Source organism: Topomyia yanbarensis, chromosome 2, assembly GCF_030247195.1.
Source record: "Topomyia yanbarensis strain Yona2022 chromosome 2, ASM3024719v1, whole genome shotgun sequence".
Lineage (NCBI taxonomy): Eukaryota > Metazoa > Arthropoda > Insecta > Diptera > Culicidae > Topomyia > Topomyia yanbarensis.
In genome coordinates this window covers 31,092,430-31,115,023 of record NC_080671.1, presented here as the reverse complement: position 1 = coordinate 31,115,023, position 22,594 = coordinate 31,092,430, and the positions used below count along the sequence as shown (strand labels likewise).

The window sequence follows — 22,594 nt, the reverse complement described above, 5'->3', positions numbered from 1 at the left end:
TTGCATCATATCAAAAAGGATGTTAATGCAAATACAGGTGATCATTGTGTAATAATCATCGGCGAAACCATACGTCGGAAATCCAAGCTCATTTAGTTTTCTCAACAAGCTATCGGCGACAAGGTTCCATAGAAGTGGTGACAGCACACCACCTTGAGGACATCCGCAGACACTCAGTTTCCTCATCTCTACTTGTCTTAACGATGAGCACAGATATCGATTGCTAAGTATTGCGTGTATCCAGTTCGTAATACATGACCTCCATGACCTCGTGCTGCTTCCAAAATGGATTCGAAAGAAACGCTGTCAAAAGCACCTTCAATATCGAGAAAAACTCCTAAACTTGATTGATTTTTCGTAAAAGCTTTTTCAATGTTTTAGATAACATTGTGTAACAGGGTAGACTTCCCCCGCTGGTATGCATGTTGCATTGGATGCAGCGGGTGCTCGCCTAAGCTAACATCTCGAATGTAGTGGTCGACAAAACGTTCCACTAATTTGAGAAGGAAGGAGGTCAAACGCGGCCACCTTTGAGAATGAATTTGACAGTTATTTCCTGGCACGTAATGCCAGACTACAAGTAAGAACTGGAATGATTCCATCCTTTCCCGGAGACTTATGCGGAGTAAAACTTTCAATCGCCCATTTGATCGATTCGGTTGTCACAAATCTACGAGCAAATGCCCAAAAATCAGAACTACCTGAAAAGAACTCAGAGGCTGTCATCAGTGATGGCTCCGTACTGCCTGGAAAGTGTGTGTCAAAAAGACAGTTGAGTACTACATCTTCGTCAGACGACTATTCACCATCAGCAGTTCTAATTGAACTGACGTGAAAGTCTTTCGATTTCTAAAGTAACTTATTCAATCTACTAGTCTCGTTGAGACTTGAGACATTTGTGCAGAGGCTTTTCCAACCACTTCGCTCAGAGGATCGAAGGGCATTTCTGTATGCTTTACGAGCCAACTTAAATGCCTCCGACCCGTCCCACATAAGAGTATTTCTATCAAAAAGCTGGCCAAAATACAAAAACTAATATTTTAATAAACCTCGCGTATTTTATCGTTTTTACATTCTTAGATACCTGTAGCATAAAGTGTCGGCCATTTTGAAAATATCTTGAATATGTATGATCAAAGCTAGCTGTGAAAACTTTACCATTTTCTACCACATGTATTTTTTCGCAAGTGGATCGATGAAAAAAATTGTTTCGGGGTCTTTTCTGAAGGTTAGAAGTGTTCTCAACTAAAAACTCGATATGGGAGCGAATAATGCAGGTATGTAGAGTAAATTGAATCGTTGATTTAACTGGATACATGTAAAGAGAAGCTATAAGGGAGGCTTAATGAATGGCTCCTAGGGAGTGGGCGTAGCGTATTGGTAAATCGATTGCCTTGTACGCAGCGCACCTGGGCTCGAGTCCCGACCCCGCACATAGGGTTAGAAATTTTTCCTAAGAGATTTTTCTAACCCGAAGAGGCGAATGACCTTAAGGTTAAAACCTCTATAATTGAAATAAAAAAAAAAAAAAAAAAAAAAAAATGGCTCCTTTTTGAGATATTTTCGCTCATCGATTTTGGCAAAAAGCATTTTTGTTTATGTTTTAAACCTCTCAAAGCAAAAAATGTAATATATTTAGAAAGCTTAGGAACTCTCAAATCATATTCAAAAAGAAAAAATCACGCATCCTCACGCTTTGAAGATTTAGGTAGTTTTGAAGTTTGGAAGACTTTTAATTGTGTTTTTCGGATTTTATAAATTGTTTTTCTTAAACATTGGTTAGAAAACATTAAAATTGTTCTTTCAGATACTGAAAAGGATGAACGAGAATTTTCAAGAAATTATCTTTTTGAGCTGATAGAGCAATGTTCCTCCCGTTCAATAGATAGCAAGTTATTGTTCGTAGAGGAAAAACTCAGGGACACCCTCAAGTGTCCTGTGGATTCCTATAAAGTGCTTAAACATCAATTAAGCTGCTTTAAGACACAGTTTAAACGCAAGTGGGCAGATTCTTACAACCATAAGGAACGGTTTGTCGATGCAAACAAAGTTTGGTTGAACTCAACTATCAAGCTATCTACTTGGGCTGAATGTTCAACTGCCGGTCGTCCTCTAAAGCAGTTTTCTGAATCAAGCGAGCGAAGCAAGCGAAGAAGAACCCAGGAACTTAGAGAAAATACATCATTCGATGAGTTGAGCTATGCTGCACATATGAGTCAAAGAGCTGCCGGAAACACAGTGGTTGCCGGCATTATCAAGGACATAACTGAAAGTCCATCAAAAGCGACAGATTTCAAAAATGCGATAGCTGTTGTACAACAAAATAATATACACAAACACTCTCCAGAACAGGCGCTAGCGATATTCGTCGAAGCAAATCTTTCGAAAAAAAAACAGTACAATGTTATCCATTCTTCAAACAAACATATCTTTCCTTGTTACTCGCTTTTGAAGAACGCAAAAAGGAATTGCTATCCATCAGAAGAGGCATTTCTTGTAACGGAATCGTGTGTTGAGGTGAAATTGCAGGCCCTTTTGGATCATACCGTAATACGCTTGTGTCAGTACCTGGAGGAAGTTATCGTTAGGTTTTCTGATGAAGAAAGGCAAAATTTTGAACTTTTCAGTAAGTGGGGGTGTGATGGTTCTCAACAAGTCCCAAATAATCAAAAATTCGAAAGCCAAACGGACAGCGATTCAAACATTTTCCTTACTTCGTTTGTTCCCCTCCGACTGATAAGTAATGTTAGTGGACTGAAGAAAATTATTTGGTAAAATCCCGTTCCGTCATCGCCGAGATTTTGTCGTCCAATTAGAATGAGATTTGTCCGTGAATCGAACGATGTTACCAACGAAGAGATAGCGTATATTGAGAACCAAACAAATGGTCTTACGAAAACGGAATTTTGGTCATCGACAGGAGACGTTATAAATATTGCACATATATTGGCACCAACAATGGTTGATGCAAAGGTTTGTAATGCAGCTACAAACACCACTTCGACCATGAGATGTTACATGTGTGGACAAACATCGAAGGATTTCAATAATCTGACCAAACATAAAACGGCAAATCCTGAAACCTACAAGTTTGGACTTTCTATTTTGCACGCTAGAATGTTTTTTGAGCTAATTTTGCACATTGGTTATAAACTGCCAATAAAAAGATGGCAAGCCCGAACCGAAGATAACGCTATTGTTTCTCAAACGAAACTCAGAATCCAACAAGCTTTTAAAAAGAAAATGGGTTTACTCGTGGATATTCCTAAAGCTGGTGTAGGAAACACTAATGACGGAAATATGTGACGCACGTTTTTCTCTGATACAAACAAAGCTTCTCAGATAACTGGAGTAGATGTTACTCTAATCAATAGGTTTAAAGTTATACTTGAGGCCATATTCAGGGGAGCGGTACAAAAGGCCGAATCAAAGAGAATAGGGAAAGAGACGAATAGTGTGAAGCCAAAAATACCTTATTGAGCAGACCAATCGTGCAATGTAAATAAACATTACTCACGCCTCAGTTGGAGGAGATAAGTATTGTACATCTATCAAAAAAGAAATTTCAATTTTCGTCAGAATTTGGTTCAATCGTGATTGTGAGGTGCATTCTAGAGTATATGTATGTGTAAAAACACGCTTTAAAATTATTTGATGTCTTTGTTTCGAAATGCGCATCGTTTGATAAACAAATCCAACAATCGACATACGGTTTGTTTTCAAAATATAATAGAAGTCATTTAAAGTGCTGCCTGTTGAAGCGGTTGCCAAAATTCTAGTGTTGAAATCATCATAAAGGGAGTGTTGCCGTTTTGACTGATTTTCACTCTTCGTCTCTTTCCCTATTCTCTTTGGGCCGAATCACAAAAATCCGAAACACAAAAGGCCGAAGATGTTCTAACCTACCACAAAAGGCCGAAACCCGAAAAGGCCGAATCACAAAAGGCCGAATCTCAAAAGGCCGAATCACATAAAACCGCAAGTCCACATGCATCAGAAATCGAATGATCTAATCTGTTGGTGTTGATGATACTTTAGTATTGCCCATGACTAATATTTTAAAATAAAATCGCGTTTATAAAAAGCATAGATAATAAAAGAAAATTAATATAAAAAAGTCAGTTTGGCTAAATGTAACCGCTAGCCACAACTATTGTTTGGTTGTTGCACTGCGCCAGCGCATACGGCGAAGCTAGTGCGATGCGGCCTAGCCGCATAACCGAGGCCAAGGAAGCGGCGTAAAGCCGCTGAGGATCCGCCGGACGAGGTGGCCGCCGACCCGCCGTCGGAAGCGGCGGCCTCGCGCAAGCAAACCTGTGATCCACTCGTTTGCCCGGATTACTCAAACATAGGGGCTTAAATTAGTTTAAGTCCGACGGAACGGAGCGATGTCGGACAGCACTTACCATGAAGCGATGTGGCGTAGCCACATTAGGCTTCGTGCTGTTTATTTATTCCAGTAAAGCGGCAAATATCCAACGAGAAAAGTGTCGTAAATATTCCAAACATTATTCTATTGAAAAAAATCGTAAAAAATCACTCTTAGAAAGTTTCCAGTTCCAACCGCTCTACATATTTACCATTCTGAAAAGGTACATCGACATTTTGGAGACCCCGCTTTTTGGCAACCTCGTGGAATAACTTCATTGTGTTCTGTCTCGAGTTGGTGATTATGGAATCATATTAGGCTTAAGGCAAGCAGTAGCCTGTGGAACAACGACCAACTTGCCGTGTTTAACATTCTACATGACAGGTAGTATGGAAAGTTGTGCTCAAACTGATATTATTTACTATATCATCATTGAAAATTTTCAGTTTCAACTGCTCTACATATTTGTCATTCTTATTTGACCAGTCGGCTTAACGGCATTCGGCCAAACTACATTCGGCCTACCGGCTTTCAGCCCAATGACTCAGCACCTTGATATTCGCTGCATATTTACAGCGAGAAAGATGACGTAAATGACGTAAATATTATTTTCAATGGTTCCAATCAAATTTTTTCAAAGGTTCCAATCAAATTGTTGAAAGCTTCGTTCAAATCTTGTTTTCAGTTCCAAAGGCTTTGTTTCTCACCCTGTTTGGTGCATTCGTCCTAGTGTGCCTCGCCCTAATGACTATTCGTCTATATATCCTTCGGTCGGATAACCCTTTGACTAATGACCCCCAGCATCGTTCTAATCTACTACAAAATGCCCGAAAAGACCTTATTAGAAAATATGTGATGCGGATAGCGCATATTTTAACGAAAAATGGTCAATCAATGTTGAATAGATTTTTAGAAATCCTGCCATGTTAATTATTGTACTATCTTTTCGGGTATTTTTCCTTCTTTTTAACATGAGCTGTTCTTTTGAATTAAATTTAATTTAATTAAATAAAAAATCAATTAAAGCAGTTTTCAGTCATCAATTCATGATATGATATGCACCAGCTCATTAATAACGCCATGGACCTTAGCGATTTGATCTCGTGCTTCGGATTTTGTAGTTCGGCCTTTTGTAATTCGGCCTTTTGTGATTCGGCCTTTTGTGATTCGGCCTTTTGTGATTCGGCCTTTCGTAGTACTTCCATATTCAGTAGGTATAGTATTGATTCCGAGAAATTTTCAACATATGCTATGGAAACGGCCCAGATATATGTTGACATGTATGGCTGGCATCCAATGTCTCCGACATTACACAAAATCTTGATGCACGGAGCAGAAATAATAAAACACGCGTTGCTTCCAATAGGACAACTCGTGGAAGAAGCTGCTGAGGCTCGCAATAAGCATTTTCGCAATTACCGACTAAACTTTGCTAGAAAGTTTTCAAGACAGTTGTGTAACCGCGATATAATTATCCGGCTTTTATTAAGTTCCGATCCCTTGCTGAGCAGTTCCCGTCCGAAGGTAAACAAAAAGAGTAAACCGTTTTCCACAGAAGCGCTCCAACTTCTACTTCCGGATCAGATTATTGTGAACGCTCTTGGAAATAATGGGACAGGAAACGCAAAATCAGGCGAAGACGAGAGTGATTCGGACTCATAAAAGCTTAATGTTAATGAAATCATTTCTTATATTAAAAATAATGGATTATATTATCTTTGAATAAATACATCAAATATGAGAATTGTTGGCGGGTATAGCATAGTAAATCGATTGCCTTGTACGTATTTCATCTGTATTCTGCTCCCAACCTACGAGTTAGAAATTTTTCTAGCCCGAAAAGAGGCGAATGACCCTAAGGTTAAAACCTCTATAAAAGAAACACAAAAAACAATGTGAATTTGTAATCCAAATTTTATTTACAACGATAAACGTGATTAAAATTAGTGTGACTGCAACAAAAGAGAGAATAGTGTATTAGAAAGCTACTATGTCACTGTTGGGTGAAGTTTACTGTAAATAAACATTTCTTTAGACTATTTAACGCACAAGATGACGGAAAATCCATCAAAATAATTTTGGCCACCTTTTTACATAATATACTCCTATGTGCGTACCTGCGTCTGCGATTTCAAGCTGTTCTATATAACTTTTTGAGTCGAACAAGTTCGGTGTTCCAGGAAGGTTTTCCTCTAGAAGTACGCATATTTTGAAGTGGAAAAACCTCTTGGTAGGCTGCTACTTTGAGTGAGCATGTTTTATCTACGACCTCATCCAAGTCACTTGGAGATTCAATCGTCGCAAGATACCCATAGAAACTAAGTCGCCTAGCCCTCTTCGTAGAGGTCCCAGTTAGTAGATTTGGGATTAAGATATATGACGATATCCAGCGAGAAGTTTAAATAACCAAAGACGATGTACTTATGATCAGATAATAACGGGTCGAGCTCGTTTGGTACGAGCCAGTTTGCCAATTCATGCGTAATACCGTCAGAACAGAGAGTTACATCTAACACCACTTCTCTGCCTGCTCATGCAAATATTGGGCGGTTTCCTGTATTGAGAATGTGCAGATTTGTACTACTTAAGTGTTCCATTGATTCGGTGCCTCTCAAATTGATATCTGAGCTGTCCCAAATTATGTGATGGGAACTGGTTTTCTGCTTTCGAAAATGAATAGGCACATTAGAAGCTGTTCCGTCAATGGGATAATCAGACACGCGCTTTTTAGTGAACAAGGAAGCGCATTAATTAGTAAAGGCCGGTGGCGTAGTCCTCGTTTGCATTTGTTTTCAGAGCAAAAACGATGCTTCAGTTTCCCCCCGCATAATATGTACTCGGGATATGTCGAGAGATTATGCGGAGTCTGTCTACAGTTGAAAGACTTTTCAATATCCCGTTATGGCAGTTCGTGTACCCGGCACAAAAAAAACGAACAGGTAGACGACCCCAGTTCAAAATAGCAAAGTTTGGATGAGCAGATTCAGTGAAAGGCACGAAATGAAACTGATGGAAAATAGGTTGATTGTTTATACTCCTCGATTTTTGCGGAACGCAATAGCTTGCAATCCTGACTTGTCACTGACTGAAGCAAAGGATTCTCGAAGGAGCCCGCCCGATACTTCGGCGGATCTTCGCAACAACCGCAGACTACATGCGGAGACTACACCATCAATCCCTACTTCTCGGCCGGGTACGTAAACAAGATACTTCTTCGTAGAAAACGCGCAGCGAGCAATCATATTTTTCTGTTTAAGGTCGCTCACAGATTCATATGGTCTAGCCATGACTATATTGCTCACGGTCGAGTATTGTTTAGTTAGATCACACGATTTATCGATAATGTTAAATGGCTTATCTTTGGTATGGAAGTAGATCATCCAGGGGCGGGTTGTATTAGATGGATATAATTTCTATCCTAAAGGAGGCTTAGCCTACACTATCATGCAACAGGGACGCAGGGTCGGGACAACTAAGCTGATCGCAATTTTGAAGATAATAATAATAGCTGATAAGGGAAGGCGGACGGAAATAGCTGACTACCAGCCGTCTCGAGTCGTGTTTTCAGTGGCCATTAACTCAAAACATTCGTGTCGACGAGTCCATAACACTTCATTGACAACAGTCGAGTTTCGCGTTTGTTGGGACAATGGAAATCTGGAACGATAGCACATAATTATACCTAAAGCATCAATGAAGGCATATTTCAAAAAATTAGATGGAAGTTGGGACTTCACGTCTAGGTAGATGTCCAATCACTTTATGTTGGATGTGCTTCTCCGCCACTCTGCTCTCGGTTAATGATCATTGTGTTTATGGAGAGGGTTGCCAAGCCCTTGATCATGTCGTTTGGTCTTACGCTGATTATCATGTAGCCCGATCCTAAATGCTTACGAGTACGAGTATTCTTCTTGTTCGTGACTTCCCGGTTTCCGCAATCATGCATATGTGCACCTTATCTGGCATTTCCGAAAAATGATGAATGTTCAAAATTGATTACCTCCAATACATTGTCGTGCTCTTATCCTATACTATTCATAAATGTATAAGATTTCCATATAATCCGATTCCTTTCATAAAGTTTGTACTGGACAATAATTTCAAAATTTTGCACCGTAATAATCGAAAGAGATAGTTATCAAATCCTATTGTTAGATATATCTACTTCAAAAAGTCTCAAGAATTATGTCTGTATTATGTTGTCGAACGCAATTTTTTAACGATATCTCAGCTAAAACTTATTCCAATTTCCTTCATATTAATGCATGTAATTAAGTATTCGGTTCCAGGCCACACAAAACCAATCTACTACATTGGAAATCAACATAACTTAATGAACCTTGTCCGGTAAAGTCTTCCATGCGTATCTAGTAAACAAAACTAATGGCAACAACTTTTTTGATAAATATTTTGTTCATCTATAATGACTTTTCCACATAATAAAAACTGTGACTTGAGCTAGGACCGTCACCCTTCTGTACATCGATAGCTCTTATCAGCAGTAGCATTTCGATTAGGAATAGTAGCACACACCTGCCGAAAGCGTTCAGTAACAGCAACCACCTCGAACAAGTCCGATTGTACTTGAAAGGTAACACACAATCAATCATATAGCTACAAATTGTATTCCGGGTCGAATAAGTTTTATTGGTTAAATAAGTTATTGAACGAGTGACATTATTTTTGTATGTAAACATTCGTACAGTGATGTTGTAAACGTTTGAAAAACACATCTTTCGGGACACGGTGAGTGGTCCCGATACAAGTAATTTTTATCTATCTGAATCCCCTACAAGGAAGGAGCTTATACTGTTGGTGAGTCATCATCGAAATCGCAAATCTTTTCAATTATATTCACTATGATTCATAAAATCGAAAGATAGGATACATGATAACGGACATTACAATTCATTGATTAAAATACAAAAGATTTGATTCGAAAAAACAATTTTATTCAATATTATCACTGGATATATTTAACCCTTTTATGTCTAACTAATACTGATGGGTTCATGAAACACAAAAAATTGGTGCAGTTTCTTAGTTTTCAAACATAACTTTAATTTTTAGGAAAAATAGATTTGAATCTTTGATTTTTGATTTTCACAGAATTTTAGCAAAATGCCAGAATGATACGTGGCATCTTTAAATCATGTCCCTCTCTGACGTGCTTGTTCCTTGCTACAGTTGTACGATTTGTCACAATCGCCTCCTCCTAATCCGATCATCATCGCCCGCAGGCATCCCAGAATGGTGCCTGGCCTGGCCTCTTCTTCCACCATGTTCCCAGTTAGCCAACTCACTCCCAGGCTAGAAAAAAAACAGATTAGTTCAATTGAAATTTTCGCTTAACACTACCCATCCATACTCACTTCCAAACTGCCATCCAATACCGCCGGGTGAACTTCAGCTCCCTCGAGAACCGATTCCCCTCGCAGATAGTCTTCTGAGCGCACTGCCCTTCATCCTGCATGGCAAACACTGCGGCATCCATCGAGTCCAGCACCTTCCGGGCGATCGCGTTTATTTCCCCCAACCTCGCACCATCCGACATAGGAAGCGATCGAGCCGTTCGTCGTCGCACCTCTTCCTCGGTTCCACCCTCCAGTTCACCACCACCACCGTCGACCGGAATCATCATCATGTTGGCATCGGTTTTGGTCATCGTTATGCACATGATCACCTGCAGGATAAACATACCAAACGAAAGAAAGGCCAACGTCGTTAGTGCGATGTCAAACAGATCCTTCAAACCGAGCCCTTTGCTGACACTCTTCTCTTCGAATTCGATTGCCGGATGGTAGGAGTAATCGCCACGTGCTGAATCGTAGCTGGCCTCGCCTTGTAGCAATTCATGCTGGTGGAAGTTTTTGCTTGCAGCTGGCTGGGGACCATAGATTGGAGGTTGTTGGGAAGGGTATTGATACGGGTTTCTATAGTGATTGTAGCTACTGTGATATCCAGGTTGTGGGTCTGGCTGTTGGACAGCATAACCGGTGATGACTCCTTCGTCAAAGTATTCATCTTCCGAAGTACGTGGGTTCGATGTGGGACTTGCATTCGCACGGTGGCTCTGTGGTTGGTGATCGGAACTATTGGCTGACAAGCTGGGCGAGAGATAGTTCCTGTAGATGTCATCTAAGGTACTGGATCTGAAAAATTAATAGAATCGATTAGTATTTTTACGAGATGTTACAATTGACGATCATGGATCATACTTCGATAGCCAGTCTTTGTATCCAGAGGAACCCTGATCGTAGAGCATCCGATCTTTTGAGACAAGGTTATTGGTGTCGGAGACCATCACTCCGACTCGTTTCGAGAATTCCAGTGTTTTTGGAATCACTTCCGATATGATTTGGTTTGCCAAGAATCCATTGCACAGGTACTTGTTTATCATTTTCCTGGTGGGAGGTGCAATACAATAGAAAAATTAAATGTGATACATATTGATGTGTCGTGGCAAAACATCACGCGAAATGTTTCCCCATTACTTCGAATTCCACGTTAGCATACTGCTGACCTACATATAAGTTTCCGAGATAAACTGAACTTGGCAACGCTAAATGATGAAAACATGCTGTTGGTGTTGCTTTTATTTCTAGTATGTTTACAGAATGTGTTTCGATATGCATAAAACTGCAAAGTGTTTGCGTGGTATTAAAATTGAGTAGGGTAATGGGCCTATTTTGATACTACTAAGATTACTCGACCTACAATCAACATTAACTGTGATTTTATTATCGTTTGGGGGTAATATGTAATTCTTTTAGGATAGACTTGCCAATGTACGAGGAGAACGTTTTCGCGACGAAAAAACAAATACGCATATCGTGGTTCTTTAATTTCTCTCTTGTTGTCGTTACCGTCCATGCCATCTTCGTTAATGCTGTCTTGATGCTCGCAATCAAATGTACTTCATTGCTTTTTGCAATTAAGATTCATGAATGTGAACTCATTGTCGTTAATATTAATCTCCGCACTGGTTGGACTGTCTGTTGATGTTGAGATACTGGACGAAGTTTTTGCAGTTGTTGAGCTTATGCAGTTGAACAGCAACCTTATGTGATTCAGGTGATTGTATTCTTGACTTGTAGATGGATTTAAAACAAAACCGTTACAGTTCAATGTCGGGCTACCATCGTGTGTGTCGTAGGAAGCGGCTGGAAACAGGAGTCCCAAAGTCAAGGTGTTGTTCCGTGCATTGCTCGCAAATCACGGGAATCAAATTTTGATCGTGTTCCATTATACAGCTTTGCTTCATACAAATCGTCTTGGAAAGATAGAATCTTTCCCATGCTGCTGTAAAAGGGATCTAATATTCTCAAACGTGTCCTGAAAAAGATTATGTTTACCAGTCCTGCTACCGGGTATATCCCGAAATCATGACGAGAAATAACTGTTATATTTATTCCCAACGGGGGTGCTCAAGCTATGAAGAAGCCAAGAGTTTTAGCCCCATGAGCTTAAGTTCTTTTCTTCTAAAAGCTTTGAACGTATTATCGAACATCACATCAGGAATGTTGGTTTAGTTGAATATCCATTGCACTAATTGCAACATGCATTTCAGTGTGGGAAGTCCACGACCACTCCGCTTCTCTATGTTGTTTACTACATTGAACAGGCCTTCTGATTCAAGTAATCTAGCTTGGGTACTGTTGACAATGTGTTCTTCCAATCTATTCTGGAAGCGACGGGCGGGCACGGGGTATCTGCATGTATGTCGGATTAGATAAACGCAATGCGTAGTAACCGCATTCTTTGCTTGTCACTGAGACAGAAAAAGGTAAAGAAATTGAGTATTCGCTGTAGTCCTCAGGGTAGCGTTCTGTCACCTTTGCTATAGAACCTCACTGCCAACGGCTTGTTGAGGGAACTCAATGAACTTGGATTTCCAACCTACGGGTTTGCCGACGATTTCCCAATACTAATTACTGGACTTTGCATCGGAACAATCTTTGACTTAAAGCAACAAGCATTAAGAGCTGTCGAACAGTGATGTCGACAAGTTAAATTGTCAAACAAAATTAACCCAAACAAAACTTCAATGGTTCTTTTCACGCAGAAGCGAATAACAACCGGAGTTCCTCGCTTGCAATTCTTTGATTCTGAGCTACTGTGTCCAGATCAAATCAAATACGTTAGAGTTATATTGGATTCCAAACTGAATTAGTTTACTCACACTGAGTTCAGAGTCATATGTGGCCGTAGGGCAGTGCAGACGAGCTTTTGAAAAGACCTAGGGTCTCAAATCTAAATACATTTATTGGATTTACACGACAATTGTACGTCCAATACTATCATACGGATGCCTTGTGTGGTGGGAGAGCGGAGAGGGGAGAGGTGATGATGGTCCAGTCAAAACTGAACCCTCTGCAAAGAATGGCGTTGACTAATGCTTTCATCGCAATTCCGACTACAGCCCTTGAGGCCCTTTTAAATATTAAACTATGACACATACACTTTAAAAAATATGTGTGCTTCACTACGTATGCACACAAACTGCAGGTTGCTGGGCTCTATAACAATAACCATGTAGATCTTGCTACCAGGCATACACGACTGTGGTCACAAATGGTTACATGGGGTGAAGATATTCTTGCTCCCAGCGAAATTATACTCACATGTAGTTTTCCTTATACGTCATTCCATGTCAAGATTCCCTCTCGAGAAAAGTGATTGTCTGGCTATATGGAGAGACAATAACAAACGCAAGTGGTCTTTTACACTGATGGTTCTCTGATGGAGGGACGTGCTGGTGCTGGTGTATACTGTCGTGAAATGAAATAGAAACAATCTTACTCCCTAGGTAGATAATGTATTGTATTCAAAATAGAAATCTTCACGGTTTTATGCGGAATGTAATCGTCACATAAACAGAGTTTGTCCGGCAAAGTTATAAACTTCTGCTCCGATCGTCAGGTTGCAATCAAGGCCCTTAGCTCAGACAAATCAGGGTCCCAACTAATGATCGTGTACTGAACCCAAATTGAAGAATTAGGCTTCGTCCGAGCACCGTAATTTTTAGAGAAATCCACAAACGTGTCGCCAAACAAAGAAGTTTCTAGAACAACCGTGCCCAGTTATTACAAAAAATCTACATTTTTCAAAACTCCACGGCAGCCTGCTGAACAGGGCTTTAACCGGCCATTGCAAACTCCATTAGCACATGGCAACCATTCAGCGCGCTGAGTTTTTTCATATGATCTTTGTGAATCCGACTACGGAACCTCATATCATCTGATATGCAACTGCCCAGCATTAACTCAATTGCGATTTCAAGTTTTCGGCCATTATATAGACGACACCGTGTTTGAACCACTGAAACTCAGAGACAATTAAAGTTTCTTATCCAGTAGACTTACTATCAGGGTGATTTGAATTACCTGTGCGTTTAACTTATCTGCTGTTTGTTTTTGTTTTTGTGCTGCCTCCTCCTTCTCCTTTTCTTCCGCTCAGGAAATAATGAGCAAACGCGGCAAGGGGCCTACAAATGACATAGCTTTTCTTGGCGATTGTATATGTCATGGATCCATAAGAAAAGTTATCTCACTTGACAATCTTACAGTTGCTACAATTTTGATTCTAAAAATCATACGTTCATCTATATTGCTTATTTTTGATTAGATGTTTATCCCCTGTAAAGTTTCATTTGGCGGAGAATACGTATCTCATAAATTTGAAACAGCATAAAAAATCTTTACGTTGTTTGGTGAGCTTGTAATTCCACGAATCAAAAATCTTAGTACATGAAAAATCGCGTGGAAATAAATTAGTATGAATTTACATTTATTACTTTTAGAAATAGAGTAACACTAAATTGTTTTCTTTCATCAATGGGTGTTTATGCCTGTCAAACAAATTTAAACTTAATGCTACGTCGCACAACTACCCTCCTTCTTGTCACACTTCGTCACAAATTTGGTGTACCCCCTAGCCCCTAAAATGCTACGTCATTTATACATGGTTCCCAAGGTACAAATCCCCGACAACGTACGGGGAACGTGTCATTTGAGCCGATATATTCTGATTCCTGATTACAGGTTGCAATCAAGGCCCTTAGGTAGGATGAATCACGATCTAAGCTATGGCAAAAAATGCTTTCATCAAATTTTTGCAAAAAACACGATTGGTTTGTACTAACTATATCAACTAAAAGAGCCGACAGTTAAACGATGTTCATGATTTCAGGAGATAAGTTACGATTTTCGTAATTTCTCGCCACGTTGCCGTGATATTTTATTTAAATTTTTCTGGCCGTGTATTGAGACATGTGGAAGAATGTGACTCATGTTCATGATTTCAGAAGTTTTATCATGATATTCGTCCTTTCTCTTCATCGTGATGTTATTTTTCGGTTACTATCTGCTTTTTTACTCGGAGTAATGTGACGATTTGAACTGGAGTGTAAAAGCGTGACAGGTTCGCGGTATCTTGTTGTTAGTCACGATCATGGTTTGTGGCTCTGCGCTGTAATCTATTTTTGGTACTAAAAGCTGTTTTCGTTTTCTGTCCGGAAATCACACTGAACCTTATCAAATGAATTACGATATTTGTGGTCCTATAAGCTTTCTTGTGTATACTGCTCGTTCCTGTTACTGGTAGTTAGCAGGTAGACAAAACTCCATGAAAAAGATAATGAAACAAAAATGATTCCATGAATAATAATTCTTATTTTGTGAAATAGTTCACGTCAAAAGTTCATGACCATGGGTAGAGTTGTATGAAATTGAAAATGATTAGGGATATTTTCTAAATATCACAAGCACGCAAGATAGATCGGGAATCATGTACAAAGAATCATGAACCACATCACGAATTCATGAACATTTTATGATTTTGTGAACTATTTCACGGATCGCGACTATTATATTAGGAATCATCAATTAATTCTCAAAGTTTAAAAGGATTGATGAATAATATTTCTAGCTACGTGAAATAGTTCAAGAGAAAATATCCAGCCTGTTGTGATTTTGTGAGCTATTGATATTCGAGAAAACAAGATAATGATCAAGATGTAGTAAATTATGAATCCGTTCTCGTCGTATAGTCAGACTCTAACGGGTGTTCACTAAAAAATGAAAAAATTTTCAATCATGTAGTTAATAAACAAAAAAAATCAACGAATGCAGTATTTTTTTTATTAAAAACAATGTTTATTCTTCAAAAAAATGTCAATGAATATTAACGAAGGGGCCCTGGTCAGCCGTACGACGCAACTTAATTGTGATGCTCTCACAAGAGCGCTGGACGGCACTGACGTCCATCTTCCGGATCCTGGTGGTCAACTGCTTCGTATCCTTGGCCCGCCAATTATATTTGTACACTAGGGCAAAAAATCTTTAATGGAACGGCACTGGGATAAGCTGGTCGGGTTCTTTTCTTTCGGCATGTACGGTATCTTTTTCTGCTCAAGCTACTGGAAGACGCCTTGTCCGGCCAGAAGACGTACTTCCCATCCGCATGATGTTCATTTAAGAACGGCAGAAGAATTTTCTCAAGACACTTCTCTTGGTACACTTGTTGATTAATGACCAGACCGCGGGGCTTGTACCACAGCTTTGAAATCCCTCTGTCTGATATGGCGATGTACAGCTTAACTTTTTTTTTCAAAATTATGCTTTAACTTATATTTTAATTCAATGTGGCCGACTTGTCGCTGGGATAGTTGCTGTCATTTCCCGGAATGTGGGTCCTCGAGAGCGGAAAGTAACTTTCGTCGTTCAACACGAACGACGTACCGCGGTAGTTCTTCGTCATCCACCGGCACTGCCATTTTACGATCGCTATCTTCTCGTCCGTGTACTCGAGGGACCAAGTCTTCTTCCGACAGATGATGTCCTCCATCTTGAGGGTTCGGTATGAGGTATGGGAGCAGTGATATTTTCGGCCGGCGTCACGCAAAAGCATTCCGTCCATGTTGTCGAACAGCTTTTTCAACGCTTTCTTTTTCTTCTTCGTCATTATCTTCGCAGGACGACCGCAGCCGGATTTCCGCTCTACGCTCAGGGATGCTAGGATCCTGTAAACTGTACTCACGGGCACGTTTTCGGCTCAAAAGTGGTCTACAGTAAACTTTTTCCCACGGTGACCACGCGTTTCGTAAAACCGTACAACACGCTCGCGAAGTGTTTGCTGTTTTGACACCATCTTCGATTGATCTGACAGCACCCAAGCGAAAAGAAACTTACCACTCATTTCTAGGGAGTCCAGGGCAATTCTCTTGCAAAGAAACAAATTTACGTTCTTTACTTTAATTATTACAGAAAGGTACTGAAATTATTCTCATTTTTATTGAACAACCGTTATATAATGTTCCTAAATATATGAATAAAATAACGTGGCAACCGTTGTTTTATAAATAATATTGTAAAAGTTATGAATTAGTTCACGTACAGAAAATCGATTTGGCAATGACATGGGGGAAACCGTGAATAGTTTGATCATATGCTGCGTTGTAAAATTTAGATTATTGCCTTTCTCATATAAAGAAAGGCTATGCAATCACTGTAAAAATCGACTTTTTAACCGAGGCCCGGAGGGCCGAGTGTCATACACCATTCGATTCAGTTCGTCGAGATCGGCAAATGTCTGTGTGTGTATGTGTGTGTGTTATTTAAACTCACACAATTTTCTCAGAGATGGCTGAACCGATTTTCGCAAACTTAGTTTCATCTGAAAGGTATAACGCTCCCATAAGCTGCTATTGAATTTTTAGTTGATCCGACTTTCGGTTCCGGAGTTACGAATTGAAGAGCGCGGTCACACAGCAAATTCCCATATAAACTGGTACCACCATGATGTTCAAATGATGTAAAACATATTAAAATTGATGTAACATTACTCTAGTTTGCGGGTCTGGATCACTAATGATCAATCAAAGCAGCTTTGACCACATTGGCCACCTATGACGGTTCATGACGCCCTCGGGGAACCCGCCAAGTTCCTAAGCTAATATCACACCCATTCCACAACGAATTCTCTACCGATTTTTACGAACTTAATTTCAAATGAAAGATACAGTAATGCCATTGACTGCTGCTGAATTTCATTCGGTTCTGACTCTTGCTTCCGGAGTTACAGGGGTGTTAGTAAGGATACACTGGAATTTCCCATATAAATCGGTACAATCGTAATACCTCAGAGGCTAAAAACTATTGAAATGGTCACCAAATTACTTCTAATCGCAGATCTAGATCACTGATTGCCAATCAAACATTCATTGAATATATTGTCCACTATCGACGATTCCGGAAGTCCGGAATTCCGGGCATATTCTACAATTAAAGTCACATCGGTTCTTCGGTGATGACTGAACCGATTTTCTCAAACCAAGTCTCAAATGGAAGGCAAAATATGCAGTTGAGTATTGCGTCGCCGCCCCCCCCCTTGCCCTTACACGTCCCTCCTTCATCACTCCCCTCCCCTTGGACCACTCTCACGCCCGCATTTCCTTTATCCTCCACGTATACCGAAATAAGATGAAGGATTTCTGACGCATCCTCCACTCCCACTCTACTAACCCACCATTCCCTCCCCTTTCAAACCCATTCCACCAACATTTCAAACTATAATCACATGAAGATAACATTGAACTCATGCTGATTAAGCTAATTAAATATTATTCTTTTGCCTTTCTCATACAGAAAGGTTATGCAATTGCTCCAAAAACCGACTTCCTAACCGAGGCCCGGAGGGCCGAGTCTCATATAACATTCGACTCAGTTCGCCGAGATCGCAAAATATCTATGTGTATGTATGTGTGTGTATGTATGTATGTATGTATGTATGTATGTATGTATGTATGTATATATGTGTGTGTATGTGCGGATTTGTTAACAAAATGTCCACATCGGTTTCTCGGAGATGGCTGAACCGATTTTTACAAACTAAGATTCAAATGAAAGGTATAATATTCCCATAGGTTGCTATTGAATTTCATTTTCAACCGACATCTTGTTCCGGAGTTCGGCAAATGTCTGTGTGTGTATGTATGTATGTGTGTGTATGTGCGTCTGTGTGTGTATGTGACCAAAAATGTCACTCATTTTTCTCAGAGATGGCTGAACTAATTTTGACAAATTTCGTCTCAAATGAAAGGTGCAACGTTCCCATAGGCTGCTATTGAATTTCTAATGGATCCGACTTCCGGTTCCGGAATTACAGAGTGATGAGTACGAACACGCAGAAAATGTCGATTTTAATAAATTCTGCAATGAATGTATAAAGGTGAAAAATTTTCCAAAATATGACCACAACTGCTTCGATTTGTAGTATTAGGTCACTAACATCCATTCAAAGTCTATTTGGCCACATTGGCCACCATCATCGGTTCCGGAAGCCCCGGCGGAAGTATCTAAATTCAGAATAACAGTCACATCGGTTTCTCGGAGATGGCTAGACCGATGCAACTAAACTTGGTCTCAAAAGAAAGATATTGCGTCCCTGTAAATGGCTATTTAATTTCATCCCGATCCGACTTCCGGTTCCAGAGTTACAGGTTGTGGTGTACGATCACTTAGCAAATTGTGATTCAAACTGATACTCCGATGAAAGCAAAAAAGGTAAAAATTTCGCTAAAATGTCTCTCAAACAAATTAAATTTGCTGTTCTAGGTCCCCGACGGCCAACCAAACTTTCGTTCACTACATTGACCACCATAGACGGTGCCGCAAGTGCCCGGGAAAAGCGGCCATCTTTCAAAATTTACGAACTCACATCAGTTTCCCGGAAATGGTTGGGCCGATTTTCACAATGATAGCTATAATATCCCCACAGATGTCTACAAAATTTCGCACGGATCGCTTATATGGTTCTGGAAATATAGACTGAACCGTCCGGTCACATATGAAATTCCCATATAAGCCGGAGCTCAAAATTTTTTTCAAATGGGGGACCCCATGAAATTTCAGAAATCAAATTCGTATTTTTGATGTCAAACATCTTTAAAATGTATGAAACGTCGAGATTTTATGTCATCACGAAAATTTTTTTTTTGTAATTATCGACTTTTTTGGACTTTGCCGATTTCGTACCTTTTTGCCTTTCTCATATAGAAAGGTTATGCAATCACTCTGAAAAACGTCAACCTAATCCCGGCCCGGAGGGCCGAGTGTCATATCCCATTCGACTCAGTTCGTCGAGATCGGAAAAAGCCTGTATGTGTGTGTGTGTATGTATGTGTGTGTATGTGTGTGTGTTTGTGTGTGTGTGTATGTGTGTGTGTATGTATGTGCGTATGTGTCAAATAATGTCACTCATTTTTCTCAGAGATGGCTGGACCGATTTGTCCAAACTTAGTCTCAAATGAAAGGTGCAACCTTCCCATCGGCTGCTATTGAATTTTGAATCGATCGGAATTCTGGTTCCGGAATTACGGGTTTCAGAGTGCGGCCACACAGAAATTTCTCATAAAAACTATAGGAAAAATTAAAAATAGAATTTTTATTTTTGATGCCAAATGTATTCAAGGTGCATAAAACGTCGAGATTTGATGCAAACACGAAAAAAATTTGACGAATATTCACTTTTTTGGATTTTGCACATTTTTGCCTTTCTCATATAGAAAGGTTATGCAATCACTCTGAAAAACGTCAACCTAATCCCGGAGGGCCAAATTTTTTTTTCGACTAGCATAAGGTTTCTGGATTTTAACAGGGGCGTAGTTGATGGTTTACGGAGAGGGGTTACACCCCCCCTCTACTGTTCACTCCCCTCCTTTAAAAATCTCCTTAAATCACCCCTCAGACCACCACCTCATACCCCTCCCTTTCAACCCCATAATCTTTAAACCACCACTATATTACAAAGCATACCAATTTAAGCTGGGGAGTCGTTCGTTCATGGGACTTTCGCCCTCTTCACATACCCAGCCCCGCATGACAAAATGAGTTAGCAAGCAGATAACATTGATCTAATGCTGATTAGGCTAATGGAGTATGATATTTTTTTGTTTCAAGTGTTTCACCGTCGACACGTAGCTCATCAAGTTCGTGGCTGGCATGCCATTGTGTATAAGTGCAAAGTGTACTAAGAATGTAATGGACATTTCCACAATTATGTTGAACATAAAAAGCCTCCGTGCCATAGTTTAGAGAAATGAGAAAGGCACATTTGCACCGCTAGGTGGATTAAAACAGGTTTTTCAGTTCAATATAACCGTGGCTTTTTCTTTCTTTTACAAAATTTTAGAACTCGAATAATGATTTCTTTTCTTGTATATTTGTCATGTTATGTATAAAAATAAAATGTAATATTTGCATTTGAAAGTTTTTAATGAATATAAACAACACAAACATTCACGTGTTCATGATTGAGAAAGGCACAATTGCACCGCTAGGTGGATTAAAACAGGTTTTTTGAATACATATGATTCTTACCACCATTTCAAAGCAATATGCTAATAGCAATAAATTTCTAAAATGTGGTATTTCTCGAGACATTTTTAGTTTTGTTTTAAAAACACAATTCTTTTGTTTTATTACGACCATTTCAGAAGCTATTCGCGATTTTCCAACAACAACAATAGGTTTTTCCAAAGGCCCATAGCATTTCCTGCAACTTTCCTGCTACACGAAAATAATCAAAATACTATTCAGCCATAGCGTCTGATGATTGAACTAAATAGCTCGATCATATTTTGATTGTTTTCATGTAGCTTTCAAATCCACGGGAGTTTGGAAAAGCTTCCACGGGAGCTTGGAAAACCTTCCACGGAAGCTTGGAAAAGCTTCCACGAAAGCTTGGAAAAGCTTCCACGAAAGCTTGGAAAAGCTTCCACGGAAGCTTGGAAAAGCTTCCACGGAAGCTTGGAAAAACTTCCAGGGAAGCTTGGACAAGCTTCCACGGAGGCTTGGAAAAGCTTCCACGGAAGCTTGGAGAAGCTTCCACGGAAGCTTGGAAAAGCTTCCACGGAAGCTTGGAAAAGCTTCCACGGAAGCTTGGAAAAGCTTCCACGGAAGCTTGGAAAAGCTTCCACGGAAGCTTGGAAAAGCTTCCACGGAAGCTTGGAAAAGCTTCCACGGAAGCTTGGAAAAGCTTCCACGGAAGCTTGGAAAAGCTTCCACGGAAGCTTGGAAAAGCTTCCACGGAAGCTTGGAAAAGCTTCCACGGAAGCTTGGAAAAGCTTCCACGGAAGCTTGGAAAAGCTTCCACGGAAGCTTGGAAAAGCTTCCACGGAAGCTTGGAAAAGCTTCCACGGAAGCTTGGAAAAGCTTCCACGGAAGCTTGGAAAAGCTTCCACGGAAGCTTGGAAAAGCTTCCACGGAAGCTTGGAAAAGCTTCCACGGAAGCTTGGAAAAGCTTCCATGGAAGCTTGGAAAAGCTTCCACGGAAGCTTGGAAAAGCTTCCACGGAAGCTTGGAAAAGCTTCCACGGAAGCTTGGAAAAGCTTCCACGGAAGCTTAGAAAAGCTTCCACGGAAGCTTAGAAAAGCTTCCACGGAAGCTTGGAAAAGCTTCCACGGAAGCTTGGAAAAGCCTCCACGGAAGCTTGGAAAAGCTTCCACGGAAGCTTGGAAAAGTAATTTAAAAGTATTTCCATAGAGGGCCGCCTTGGGGAGATCTGATTTTTCCAGCATTTGTTGTGCTTTTCTTGTACTTTAATTTGTTTACAAAGTGGTTTGCCCGTTTTTCGCCGGTTAAAAGTTATTGGCATTGGAAAAACAGCTATTTTCAATAAAAACGTGAATATCTACACACATACTAGCGATAACAAGTTTCCGTCTTCGGCAAAGTAATGCAGTTTAATAGTCCAAACAATGTTCTAGAACATTTACACTGCTGGTCAATAAAATAGGTGTGAGATAAAAATACATGAAATTTTGAGTTTTCTCTAAAAATATTTCTATATTCAAATATTTTATAGTTAGGCACAGTCGTAAATATGAAAAACAACACTTTTATTTGTAAATTAAATGTTATGCTTTATCGTAACTCTTTCTTCTCTATGAAATCCAAAAAAGTACCTGGTCTATGAAATAGGTGTATTGTAATCCATTGCATTAAAATTTTTCAAATCCAACGATTTTAAGACTTCAACATTTTTAGCAACTAGTAACCTGTGTAAGCTCCCTTATTCAACCAAATTTTATCCATTTGTCTTGACATTGAGTCATTCAAACGCTGATAAGTTTCCGTTGGTATAGGGTAGCATTCCTTTTAAGCTGCTTCCCACAAACGATCCTTATTTGTGAAGATTTCGCTAAAATTGCAATACGATGGTCAG

The 22,594-nt window shown here is 39.8% G+C and overlaps 2 protein-coding genes across 3 annotated transcripts in view; one reads left to right on the top strand and one right to left on the bottom strand.

The window, feature by feature from the left end:
- Positions 1–8,919: 8,919 nt before the first annotated feature.
- The window catches only part of LOC131682043 (beta-1,4-glucuronyltransferase 1-like), a 17,542-nt gene continuing 3,867 nt past the window's right edge, over positions 8,920–22,594 (top strand). Inside the window, exon 1 of one of the 2 annotated variants that reach the window (XM_058963216.1) lies at positions 8,920–8,960. The gene's annotated coding sequence lies outside the window, so the exon portion shown is untranslated. Of the gene's footprint in view, positions 9,185–22,594 lie in introns of both variants that reach the window. The other variant, XM_058963215.1, reaches the window with a different exon arrangement.
- Positions 9,345–10,673, bottom strand: LOC131679387 (uncharacterized). Its single transcript, XM_058960099.1, has 3 exons — positions 10,588–10,673; positions 9,742–10,521; positions 9,345–9,679 (listed from the first exon to the last, which is right to left on the bottom strand). Exons 1-3 carry the CDS (start codon positions 10,671–10,673, stop codon positions 9,520–9,522), a joined length of 1,026 nt encoding a protein of 341 aa, XP_058816082.1. The 3' UTR covers positions 9,345–9,519.